Source organism: Salvelinus sp. IW2-2015, linkage group LG5 (assembly GCF_002910315.2).
Source record: "Salvelinus sp. IW2-2015 linkage group LG5, ASM291031v2, whole genome shotgun sequence".
Taxonomy (NCBI): domain Eukaryota; kingdom Metazoa; phylum Chordata; class Actinopteri; order Salmoniformes; family Salmonidae; genus Salvelinus; species Salvelinus sp. IW2-2015.
In genome coordinates, this window is record NC_036844.1 from 17,686,447 (window position 1) to 17,699,430 (window position 12,984).

At 42.4% G+C, this 12,984-nt stretch overlaps 1 protein-coding gene across 1 annotated transcript; it reads left to right on the forward strand.

The window, feature by feature from the left end:
* Positions 1 to 2,468: 2,468 nt before the first annotated feature.
* On the forward strand, positions 2,469 to 10,713 carry tmc2a (transmembrane channel-like 2a). Its single transcript, XM_070443477.1, is given in 23 exon segments — positions 2,469 to 2,508; positions 2,681 to 2,719; positions 2,889 to 3,480; positions 3,770 to 3,922; positions 4,181 to 4,271; positions 4,372 to 4,453; positions 4,630 to 4,736; positions 4,834 to 4,932; positions 5,166 to 5,308; positions 5,539 to 5,686; positions 5,882 to 6,070; positions 6,315 to 6,494; positions 6,814 to 6,972; positions 7,082 to 7,210; positions 7,346 to 7,413; positions 7,689 to 7,723; positions 7,726 to 7,772; positions 7,774 to 7,928; positions 8,122 to 8,180; positions 8,183 to 8,246; positions 8,441 to 8,519; positions 9,039 to 9,165; positions 9,980 to 10,713. Coding segments are annotated over 23 exon segments (3,021 nt in total). The 3' UTR covers positions 10,216 to 10,713.
* The last annotated feature ends 2,271 nt before the right edge of the window (positions 10,714 to 12,984 follow it).

Here is a 12,984-nt window from a genome sequence, read left to right on the forward strand (position 1 = left end):
TACATTTTTTTTTTTAATTTACGGATAGCCAGGGGCATGCTCCAACACTAAGATATAATTTACAAACAAACCAGATCAGAGGCAGTAGGGATGACCAGGGATGTTCTCTTGATAACTGTGTGAATTAGACAATTGTCCTGTCCTGCTATGCATTCAAAATGTAACGTTTACTTTTGGGTGTCAGGGAAAATGTAGTGAAGTAAAAGTAAAAGTAGTCAAAAATATAAATTGTCAAATAAAGTACAGATACCCCAAAAAACTACTTCAGTAGTACTTTCAAGTATGTTTACTTAAGTATTTTACACCACTGCTGACAGAGCATAAACATATGTACCTACATTACAACATGTACCTACATGTCCATTGGCTAGTCTACCTGCTAGTATACCTGCTTGTCTGCATAGTTCATAAGTAAGTTGTATGGGTTGATCAGTAATATCAATCAATTGTACACTATTACAATATATCATCAAGTGGTGAGAAACACTGTTTGTCCTTGTCAAGTGACATAGTTATTATAAGGCCAGGAATAACAGGCCGTACAGGGAGGTACTTTTTATTTTACACATTGAATTTCCTCACACTTTATTTTCTAAGATTGCTAAACCATCTGATTCTCGAACAAAACACCTCTTTGTTCACAAAACTAATCTTTATTAACCCAGAAGTAAAATCTTGTGTAATTTGGTCAACTGGGTGCCCACGGGAGATTATCACAAACCCAATGATAATATCCTTCTTGTCCAGTAGGTGACAGGCTGGAGACTGCTCTGACTGATCATTTGTTTTCGTCACCACCTTATCAGATCTCTGTTCCTTGCTGATTTGTGCACAAGTCAAGGTGACATGTAGCTGCTGTAAAACGGACATACAAACCGTGTATTTGTTTGTCTTTTCAAGATCTTGTGATATACATTGACTGAGTGGCTTTACATGATTGTAGTGTTTTTTTCAGCACAGACTAAACATTCCTCCTGTCCTGTCTAACATTTTTACATATATACTTTTTTCACAGTTTTTGTGTTTGTAGTTGATCCCGAAACCCCTTTTAAAAAAATATTTTGTTCCATTAGTCATCACTTGCCCATTGATTACAATGCATTATGAAAATGTGTCCAAAGTATGTTAGAAAACACTCCAAACCAACTCCTATTACATCAGAATGCCATTCTGAATGTTTCTGCACAATTTTTTTTTTTTAAGGTTCACTGTCCCATAAATCCATATTTCAATACTATTTCTGTTAGTGTTGTTATTGATGTTGTAAACAGGATAATTCAAACATAACTCAGCAAAATGTTTAAAAAAAACTATTTTCTCTGTAACAAAACAAAAAACGGGTAAACGTCCCCTTAAAGTGATATTACTGCATCCTCCAGACTGGAAGCATTAACATTAAATACTCATGCACAATTCATGGCAGAAATGCATTAAATATTGATTTAAAATCATCTGAGTCATTTTGAAGCGCGGAAGTTTTCAGACTAGAATGATGACTACGTTGGCATGAAAGCTGTTGGTGATGACCTGGTTTCCATTTTCATTGAAGGTGGAATCATTTCTGGAATATTATTGGTTGGAAAAATGAAATTGTAATATTATGATTGCACTTTTTTTWAAATGATACTGGTGATAGATGCAATGTTTTATGCATGTGTGCGTGTGTGTGTTTTCTACTTGACAGGGTGGAGGAGCGTGTGATGGTGTCGTTTTGGCTGTGGAAGATGAGCTCCTCTTCATTATTTAATGGGGGCCGACAGGCTCAGCGGTGTGCGCTCTGTATCTTTGTGTGTGTACTGTATGTGTTACTACACAAACCGCTGTACATTCTCACACCGTCATTGTGGGCAATAGCTCTCCAATATTCTGTAGGCATTGTATCAATAGCAAATGTAATGTGTAAGATGTGTCTAATGTGTATGAGGTTTGCCTAATGGGTCTTGAAAAGGAAACCTAAACCTTCATTAAATCTTTAAGGCTGTTCGTCTTGGTCTGTGTGTGGTCATGGTGTCTGATGTCCAGACGAGTGAGAGTGTCTCTAACTGTTTAAATGTCCTTGTCCTTCTGCTGCTATATGGACCGTAGAGAAGGTCCACTCCCTTAACCTTCTGTCTGACACAGATGCTGTCCACTGAAATGGTTCCTCAGGTTCCCTATGGGGGTTCTCTGGGTTTTATTTAAGAAAACCAACACCAGATCATGCTGGAACTTTTTTGTTGTTGTTGCTGTGATTAAGTTACACACTCCTTGATGTCTGCAGCTATGATATCATGTTTTTGTTTCCAGAAACAATATAACACCTATGGAGGCAGGTCACATGCTGTAGTTGTCATAGTGATAGGGAGTTAGTTACTAGAGCGAGGTACAGGTCCCGGTAGAGCTCTGGCTCTGTGTACCTGGGGAGGGGTTGGTGCATTCAGTCCAGTTAAAGTCCCAGTACCTTCAGGGAATATCTCACGCCAACCACCATGCCTAGGAAGAGTGATGTGGCGGCGAAGATTGAGGATGGTGAGTTGGGATTCAGAATCTCAGTTGTTAATGTTTTTATGCTCTGGCTTTGAGGTGATATAAAGACTTTATATGAGATGCAAATGCAAAATTCCTTTATAGATTCATGCTGGGCCATTTTAGAGATGTTTGAATGAGTGGTGGACATTTATTTGTTTGCGTTGTCATTCAGTTGGAATCGAGATCGATGGGGACGTGAGTGACAGTGAGGGTAAGCGGAGATGAGTTCTCACCTGACCCGTATAAAGCAGAGCTTATAGTGGTGTCTTTCTCTGTGAAGAAGGAGGACAGCTACTGACACCGGTTGTTAGAATTGACCTGATATTTTAAAAGCTTCAGCTCTATCTGTATTAGTGTATTTTTTTACATTGTGCTAAAAGTGTATATTTCTGCATGTGTTGAGCTGTTGTGTGTGTGTTCTCGCGCATACATTTGTGTGTGTGTGTGTGTGTGTGTGTGTGTGTGTGTGTGTGTGTGTGTGCGTGCGTGCGTGCGTGCGTGCGTGCGTGCGTGCGTGTATATATATACAGATGACACCAGTCGAAGGAGAGGGAACAGAAGACCGGCAGCTGGCAGAGGAGGAGCCCGCGGCAGGGGCAAAAAGCCAGCTGATGAGGATGATGAGGACGAGGAGGAAGAGGAGGCCCCCAGAAACCGCAGAGGAGCCAATAAGAAGAAAGGTGCTAAGTCACGTGACACCGACGATGAAAGTGAGGATGACACCCCCAAGAGAAGACAAGGAAGAGCAGCAAATAAAGGAGCAGCAAACAAAAAGAAAGGAGGAAAGGCCCAGGACAGTGACGAGGACAGCGAGGAGGAGAAGGGGAACAAGAGAAACAAGAAGGGAGCCACGGGAAAGAAGGGGAAAGAAGAGGAGACCAAAGATAAGAAAGGAGATGCCAAAGGGAAGGGCAAAGGAAAGGAGAAGGAAGACGAGAAGGACAAGAAGAAGAAGAAGAAGAAAGAGAGCAGGTATCTTGAGTGGAAATCAGGGCCCAAGATTCTAAACGTAGTACTAAACAGCACAGGAATCAAAATAATGGGTCAAATACCTTATTTAACTGTATTATACAATATTTGCTACCCTTGCACCAAGAGAAATAGAGGGACATCCTGTCTAACCTTTCCAACTATCTCTCTCTCTCTGTCTCTCTCCATCACTGACCTCTCTTTCCCTTCGATCGCTCTCTCCTAACAATCTGTCTTCCGCTCTCTCTGTTCCACTCTGTCTCCCTTCCTCTATCTTCTATCTAACTCCCAGCTCAGACACAGACTCTAACACAGACTCAGAGGAAGAGTCCATGTCAGAGGGAGAGATGGAACGACTGAAGGAGGAGGTGGAGGAGAAGAAGAAGGTCATAGCTATTATGAGGAACAAGCCCTGGCGAATGAAGAGGAGGCTGGTACATCTGAAGTAATGAACGAGTTGACTGATTGCACTCGCATAGGCTACTGGAAAAATGACATATGCTGTCATTGGACAGGATGAAGTTGAGATACACTTTCAGATAATAATTAGCTCTATTCATTGATCATAGCTGTGTTTTTGTACCCCATTTTAAAGTATGTTCTACACCTCCTGTCAGAATTATTTTCCTATTTTGTTAATTTTATCAATTTATTTGAGCTTGACTGTAGCTGTTCTGTTGCTAACCTTATGATTTGTTCTCAGAGAATGTCAAGAATTTGTGGATAAATTTGAAGGGGCTTTGGGAAAAGGAAAAGGCAGGAAGTTTTATGCCTATAAAGTCATGATGACGAAGGTATGGAACCATGAGCACAATATATGATGTTCTGCCACTTAGCTTTTTGTGGTTGTCAAAATACGAGGCTATAAAAATGATTGTCTTTCTTTTTCGCCAGAAATGGATCAAATTCCAAAGAGATTTTGAAAATTTCAAAACGACTTGCATACCATGGGAACGAAAGATAAAAGAGGTTGAAAGTGAGTTACCTGATACCCCACACTTTCGAAACACCAAAATACTGAAAATATTCCTGAACACAGGTCACGACACAAGATAAAGTAATATACTGAGCTGATTGACAAAGGCCAGTTGAATGACAGCTGATCGCTACAACCTAGTGAAGAAACCCTATAGGTCACTTCTCTCCCCTCAGGTCACTTTGGGTCCTCAGTTGCTTCCTACTTCATCTTCCTGCGCTGGATGTATGGCATGAACATGGTCCTCTTTGGCTTAACCTTCGGACTGGTTGTGATCCCAGAGGTAAAACCGCCTCACAAAGAGTTTTAACACATAGATACAACTCTAATGTATACTCTAGCAGTCTATCAATCATTATTTAAATGTTTTATGGCTCCAGGTTCTGATGGGACTTCCGTATGGATCCATTCCCAGAAAGACAGTGCCCAGAGCTGAGCAGCCCACTGCTCAAGACTACTCTGTCCTCATGGACTTCAACGTGGGTTAAAACATGCAGTCGAGATAGGCTACCCTCTATTTACTCTGCATGAAAGCCTATCAAATATTACCATATCAAAGAGTTCAGGCTCATATGATGTGATGATATTTCATACTGTACTATTTAAATGATCAGCATGGGTCTGGAGACACCCGTGAAGATCAGAAGACACAGTTTATTGGTACACTATAAGAGCGCAGTTCATCACTTGCAATCACTTCTTTCTCTCTCAGGGATATTGCAAATACTCAGTCCTCTTCTATGGTTACTACAACAACCAGAGGACCATTGGGCTGCTGAAGTTCCGCCTCCCGCTGTCTTACCTCATGGTAGGAGTGGGGACTTTTGGCTACAGCCTGATGGTGGTGATACGAACGTGAGTCACCACCCAATCCRCCACTTATAAAATATGATCCCATGTCACACATATGTCAAACACAGCTTAACACATCAAGATAGACCCCAGGAAGAGTAGCTGCTGCTTCTGCCAAAGCTCATGGGGATCAAAATAAACAAATAAATACAAATCATTTTGTTTGTTCATGGTGTTTGATCTGAAATTGGATGACGGCCTTTCCCCACTGTCATTCATATATGTTTTGATAGAATGGCTAAGAATGCTGACGTGGGGGGAGGGGACGGAGATGACGGGGAGTTCACCTTTGCCTGGAAGATGTTCACCAGCTGGGATTACCTCATCGGCAACGCCGAGACGGCTGACAACAAGTACGCCTCCATCACCACCAGCTTCAAGGTAACCATGGAGACATGTGTTCTATTTTCGCAACTTCATCACAATGTCTGATCTTTTGAATGATGTTCTTCTGAGTATTCTCTACTGTATTCAATCCAATATAATTACATATATTATTTCCCACTAATTACACAGCACCACTTAAACATGTTAGTGGCCCATAATCTAACTGTCTTTCTGTCTGTCTGAGTGCAGGAGTCCATCGTGGATGAGCAGGAGAACCAAAAGGATGAGAACATCCACCTGAGGAGGTTCCTGCGTGTGCTGGCCAACTTCATGATCATCTGCTGCCTGGGAGGAAGTGGCTACCTCATCTTCTTTGTGGTGAAAAGGTCCCAGGAATTTGCCAACAGGGACGACCTGAGCTGGTACGAGAAAAACGAGGTAATGCTTGGAGTTGTTGATGCCATGTACATCCTTTGAAACCAATGGAATCAGTTTCTACGTGGAATAAATTATAGTGATATTATGTCATAATAGTGTAGCATTTTCTTTATCTCATTCATTAATGACTAAACAAACTTCCCTCTCTATTTCATCACCGAAATATGTTTGATCATATGGTGTTGTGTAAAGTGGTGGTGTAGTGGAGAGATGGTATGATTCCTCCCATTGTCCCACTGTGTAGTTGGAGCTCATCATGTCCCTGTTGGGCCTGGTGTGTCCTCCCCTGTTTGAGACCATTGCTGAGCTGGAGGAGTACCACCCCCGGATCGCCCTCAAATGGCAGCTGGGGCGCATCTTTGCCCTCTTTTTGGGAAACCTCTACACTTTCCTGTTTGCCCTGTTTGATGAGGTCAACAACAAGGTACTGTAAGGCTGCCTCACACTACTTTAGGCCACTACCAGACGTTAGCTCTTTCTTGTTCATCTTAAATCTACACTGAGAGCGGAATTACAGGATCCTTTTTGGGATAATAAGAAAGGGTCAATGAGAAGGATAAGGTTTAATACTGGGACGGTTGAGTTACGTATTCTGTAAACAACGCAGTGCATCCTGTAGTGAGGGATTGGTTTCATACTCTTAGGACTGATGTTCCTCAGAGAGATGCATTGTCATTGGGATGAATGGGTAGTGCATTGTAATGTATGACCTGTGATTCGATGACTTCCTTCCTTCCCCTCAGCTTGAGGAGGAGGTGTCCATTAGGAATGCGTCCATCTGGGCCCAGAAGGAATACTACGCTAACTTCACCCTCTACAACAATGACACGGACACCACCCCACCCCCCATGGACCCCTCTGATGTCATCAGGGGGCCATGCTGGGAGACCGCCGTCGGCATAGTACTGACACCTTACTGATATCCTCATCTCTGGTGTGATATGGTCATTGTTTCTGTTGTATGCAATGTACCTTTGTGAAGCCCTGTCTGTGATGTTCATCATGCGACAGGAGTTTGTGAAGCTGACCGTTTCAGACATCCAGGTGACCTACCTGACCATCCTGATTGGTGACTTTGCGCGGGCTGTCATTGTCAGGTTCCTCAACTACTGCTGGTGCTGGGACCTCGAAGCCACATATGTACGTGCTCCACTGGTCATTGTTACAAATGTCTTATCTTGTCCATTGGCGGGGATGTTCTAGAGGTCTACATTTTTGTTGCCAGGCAGAAGTTTGAACCACTGTTTGTGATATGGATTGTCTCTCCCTCTCTAGCCATCGTATGGAGAGTTTGACATCAGTGGCAACGTTCTTGGTCTGGTCTTCAACCAAGGAATGATCTGGTAAGAGATATTTCTATTCTGGTTGTAGAACTATAGAACTCATGTAGTATATTCCCTTTGCTGATCGTGTGTGTGTGTGTGTGTGTGTGTGTGTGTGTGTGTGTGTGTGTGTGTGTGTGTGTGTGTTTGTGTGTGTGTGTGTGTGTGTGTGTGTGTGTGTGTGTGTGTGTGTGTGTGTGTGTGTGTGTGTGTGTGTGTGTGTGTGTGTGTGTGTGTGTGTGTGTGTGTGTGTGTGTGTGTGTGTGTCTCTGTGTCTCTCTCTTTTTTTTTCTCAGGACTGAGGGTGCATTCTATGCTCCAGGGCTGGTAGGGATAACGTCCTGCGTCTCCTCTCCTCCATGTACTACCAGTGCTGGGCCCGTAATGGCCACTAACGTGCCCCATGAGAGGGTCTTCAAAGCCTCCAAATCCAACAACTTCTACATGGGCCTCTCCTCTCTCCTCTTTCTCAGTCTACTGCCTGTGGTCTACACCATCATGACTTTGCCACCCTCCTTTGACTGTGGGCCATTCAGGTAACACACACAGGCATGTTTACTGTTCTGTAGGACATACACATTCACAGAGGAGAATCCCTGCAAATGCACTCACATCTCTACACATAAACACAACGAACAATATACAATATGTCAGGACACATACCTGTAGCTACATACTCACACAAAAAAAATCACAAATACAGACTCACACAATATGTGATCTCCACAGTGGGAAGGCCAAGATGTTTGATGTCATCATGGAGACGATAGACCTGGACCTGCCTGCCTTTCTGGAACACTGATGGGCTATGCAGCCAACCCTGGCCTCATTATACCAGCTGTGCTACTGATGGTGTGAGTAGAAGAGTATATAGCTACACATACGTTCACACACACACACACACACACACACACACACACACACACACACACACACACACACACACACCACACACACACATATATATATATATATATATATATTATATGCTATAGGCTAAACTGCAATATCTACATTTGTAAACAGATGGATATGTACTTCCCCACAGACTGGCTATCTACTATTTGAACTCGGTATCTGAGGCGTACCAACATGCCAACGCGGAGCTGAAGAAGAAGATGCAGATGGTGAGTCTGAGGGTTTTTCGAATTAATTCAGTCTCACGTAAAAATGTTATGTGGTTAATATACACACTARCGGTCAAAAGTTTGGACACCTACTCATTCAAGGGTCTTTATTTTTTTTAACTATTTTCTACATTGTAGAATAATAGTGAAGACATCAAAACTATGCAATAACACATATGAATCATGTAGTCACCAAAAAGTGTTAAACAAATCAAAATATATTTTATTGCCACCCTTTGCCTTGATGATAGTTTTGCCCACTCTTGGCATTCTCTCAACCAGCTTCACCTGGAATGCTTTTCCAACAGTTTCATAGTTTTGATGTCTTCACTATTATTCTACAATGTGGAAAATAGTTTAAAAAAATGAATGAGTAGGTGTTCAAAAAACTTTTGACTGTTATTTAAATAATACTCACTTGCTCCTTATCATCTATCTATCTACATGTATATATCTATCTTTCATCTATCTATCACTCACACAAACACACACAAACACACACTCTCTGTCTCTCTTTAGGCAAGAGATGAGGAGAAGAACAGGAGGAACAACACTGAAAGCACAGACCAGGTCATGAAGGACCTGGAGGACCTGCTCCCCAACCGCTCTCTCTTGCCCCCAGCTCCCCCACCAGAGACAGGTGCAGGTGAGCATCATACCTTCACGTTAAATGTGTATGAAACCTTAGCTCCGATAGTGCAACGCAGGTGATCTTGTTTGACCTGATGTTAAATATGGCTGAAATCAATGATATCATGAGCCAGCCTGGTCTCATAGACTAGACGTAACATGGTAAACGTAACTCCGGGGACACTCAAATTAATATGATATGTTCTGTTTGGTATGGTTACATAAAACAGAAAGTTACTTAAGGCAAAAACAAAAATAGGATGGTTGGTTGGGGTGGATGGGTAGGTTTATAATGCAAACATTTAGCAACCCAAAGGTTACATGTTCGAATCTCATCTCGGACGAATGTAGCATTTTAGCTAATTAGCAACTTTGCAACTACTTACAACTGTTGTCTACTTTGCAACTACTTAGCATGTTAGCTAGCCATTTCCCTAATCTTAACCCTTTAACTTAACTCCTACCCCTAACCTTAACCCTTACCTTAACCCCTAAACCATAGCTAACTCTKGCCACCTAGCCAACGTTAGCGTTAACCACCTTGCCACCTAGATAATGTTAGCCACCACAAATTGGAATTCGTATCATATCATAAGTTTAGCAAATTCGTAACATATTGTACAATGTGCAATTTGTAATTCGTAACATATCATACGAAATGGATGATGGACATCCACAAATTAATAGAAAAACCATACAAAACATAACATATCATACTAATTGGAGAGTCCTGGATTTACTATGTTATGTCCAGGTTGCATGAGCAAAAATATGGCTGTACTTGTTTAGACTTTGAGCCAATGCACTCCCCCTATGTCTTCCCTGACCAGACAATAAAGCAGACCAAGGTGGAAAGTCTACAAAGGTGAGGCCAGGAACTGCAGGCAAGGATGTGAACCTGCAGAAAGACGTGTCCCTGTCATCACCAAATCCCAACGCTCGAGGCGCAGTGACCCGCCCACCGGGTCCCCGGGGGCCTGGACCTCTGCCTGGAAATGGTCAGCAGGGGCCAGGAGGGGGACCAGGGCGAGGACGGGGGAGAGGACAGCCACCTCCAAGACGCTAGCACCCAGAAGAAAAATAAAAGTCAAGATTTTTTATAAATCTAACAATTGTTTAACTAAAGAATTTGCAAATGTATTGAATTGTACAAGAAAGTGTTGGATTTGAGCTACTAATTGCTTAAGAACAAATTCACATTTTGGATTAGGTTGGGGACTGTACACTGAGTGTACAAAACATGAAGGACACTTGCTCTTTCAATGACATAGACTGACCAGGTGAATCCAGGTGAAAGCTATGATCCTTTATTGATGTCACTTGTTCAATCCACTTCAATCAGTGTAGATGAAGGGGAGAAGACAGGTTGAAGAAGGATTTTTAAGACTTGAGTCAATTGAGACATGGATTGTGTATGTGTGCCATTCAGATGTTGAATGGGTAAGATAACATATTTAAGTGCCTTTGAATGGGGTATGGTAGTAGGTGCCAGGCGCACTGGTTTGTGTCAAGAACTGGGTTTTTCTGTTGGGTTTTTCACTCTCAACAGTTTCCTGTGAGTATCAAGAATGGTCCACCACCCAAAGGACATRCAGCCAACTTGACACAACTGTGGGTAGCATTGGAAACAACAAGCATTGGAGACAACGTGGGCCAGCATCCATGTGTGGGGGGGCAACTCAATATTAGGAAGGTGTTCTTAATGTTTTGTACACTCAGTGTATAAAGAGATATACAATTATTCAACTGCTATTGTGTCTTTATTGAGTTTGCCTCGTGTTTGAAATAGTTTGGAATAACAGATTTGGAACGGTTGTGTTTGGAACGGTTTGGGAAAACACATTTCAACCTTTTATTCACATACTGTACATGCCTACTGGCTTTGTATTTCACTCAATGAATCTGACTTTGACGTAACATTTTGTTAACACAACACGTCTTCATGGTATGTCGTGAAATGCTTATCACTTTTATTGTGTTGGAGGAGAACATCAGACATCACCGCAATCAAACCCACTACATAACGACTGATTTGCAGCATTTCTGCTTCTTACTGTAATCTTTAACACAGGCACTAGTATGCTAAATCTGTTGTGGTTGAACAAGGTTCGCTTGAGGGATAAAATGTTGTCAGGCTCGGAGGGGTTTGAGAAGTGAATGGTGGAGACACTGCAAGGTGTGTTGTTGAGTAGTGAACAACACAATCAAGACAACTGCGACTCAGGACAATCTCTTCAGGTTAACAGGTGAGGTTTTCTAACATTCAAATAAAATAAAATAAAATTGTATTAGTCACATGCGCCGTATACAACCGGTGTAGACCTTACAGTGAAATGCTTACTTACAAGCCTCTAACCAACAATGCACTTACATTTTTAAACTTTTTTTTTTAAACTAACGAAAAGGGTGGCTGGAGTCTTTGACAATTTTTGGGTGCATGACACCACCAGGTATAGAGGTCCTGGATGGCAGGAAGCTTTGCCCCATGTACTGGGCCGTACGCATTACCCTCTGTAGTGCCTTGCGGCTGGAGGCCGAGCAGTTGCCATACCAGGCAGTGATGCAACCAGTCAGGATGCTCTCGATGGTGCAGCTGTAGAACCTTTTGAGGATCTGAAGACCCATGCCAAATCTTTTCAGTCTCCTGAGGGGGAATAGGTTTTGTTGTGTGCTATTCATGACTGTCTTGGTGTGCTTTGATCATGTTAGTTTGTTGGTGATGTGGACACTAAGGAACTTGAAGCTCTCAACCTGCTCCACTACAGCCCCGTCGATGAGAATGGSGGCGTGCTCGGTCCTCCTTTTCCTGTAGTCCACAATCATCTCCTTTGTCTTGATCACGTTGAGGGAGAGGTTGTTMWCCTGGCACCACACGGCCAGGTCTCTGACCTCCCCTGTGTTGAGGATAAGCGTGGCGGATGTGTTGTTACCTACCCTTACCACCTGGTGGTGGCCCGTCAGGAAGTCCAGGATCCAGTTGCAAAGGGAGGTATTTAGTCCCAGGTCCTTAGCTTATTGATGAGCTTTGAGGGCACTATGGTGTTGAACACTSAGCTGTAGTCAATGAATAGCATTCTCACATAGGTGTTCCTTTTGTCCAGGTGGGAAAGGGCAGTGTGGAGTGCAATAGAGTGTATCATCTGTGGATATGTTAGGGCGGTATGCAAATTGGAGTGGGTCTAAGGTTTCTGGGATAATAGTGTTGATGTGAGCTGTGACCAGTCTTTCAAAGCACTTCATGGCTATAGATGTGAGTGCTATGGGTCTGTAGTCATTTAGGCAGGTTACCTTYGTGTTCTTGGGCACAGGGACTATGGTGGTCTGCTTAAAACATGTTGGCATTACAGACTCGGTCAGGGAGGTTGAAAATGTCAGTGAAGACACATCCTGGTAATCCGTCTGGCTCTGCGGCCTTGTGACCATAAGGAACGTATAAGAAGTATTGATGCACTTGTGCTCATTCTCTTTAAAGGTGCACTATGCAGAAATCGTTCCACCATTTCCTGGTTGCTAAAATTCTAAAAGTTTGCTTAATTTCAGTTTATGTGACAAAACAAGGAAGTACAGTGTAGATAGTCATTGTACCATCTGTGAAATATATTTTCCAGAGCCCAAAATATTGTATTTTCAGCTGATCTACCGCTTTTTAGACTTGCTTTCAATGAGAATAACATATCTATAACTCATATTTCTATGTGAATTTGGTCAAGTCGCAAAAAAAGTTACTTATTGAAGCTTTAATTATAATTCTGTTTATGAAATTGTTGTTACCACTTTACATTACAGTTGCCCTTATTACTGTGTACGTATTCCAGTTAGTACAGTGTAACAAGTA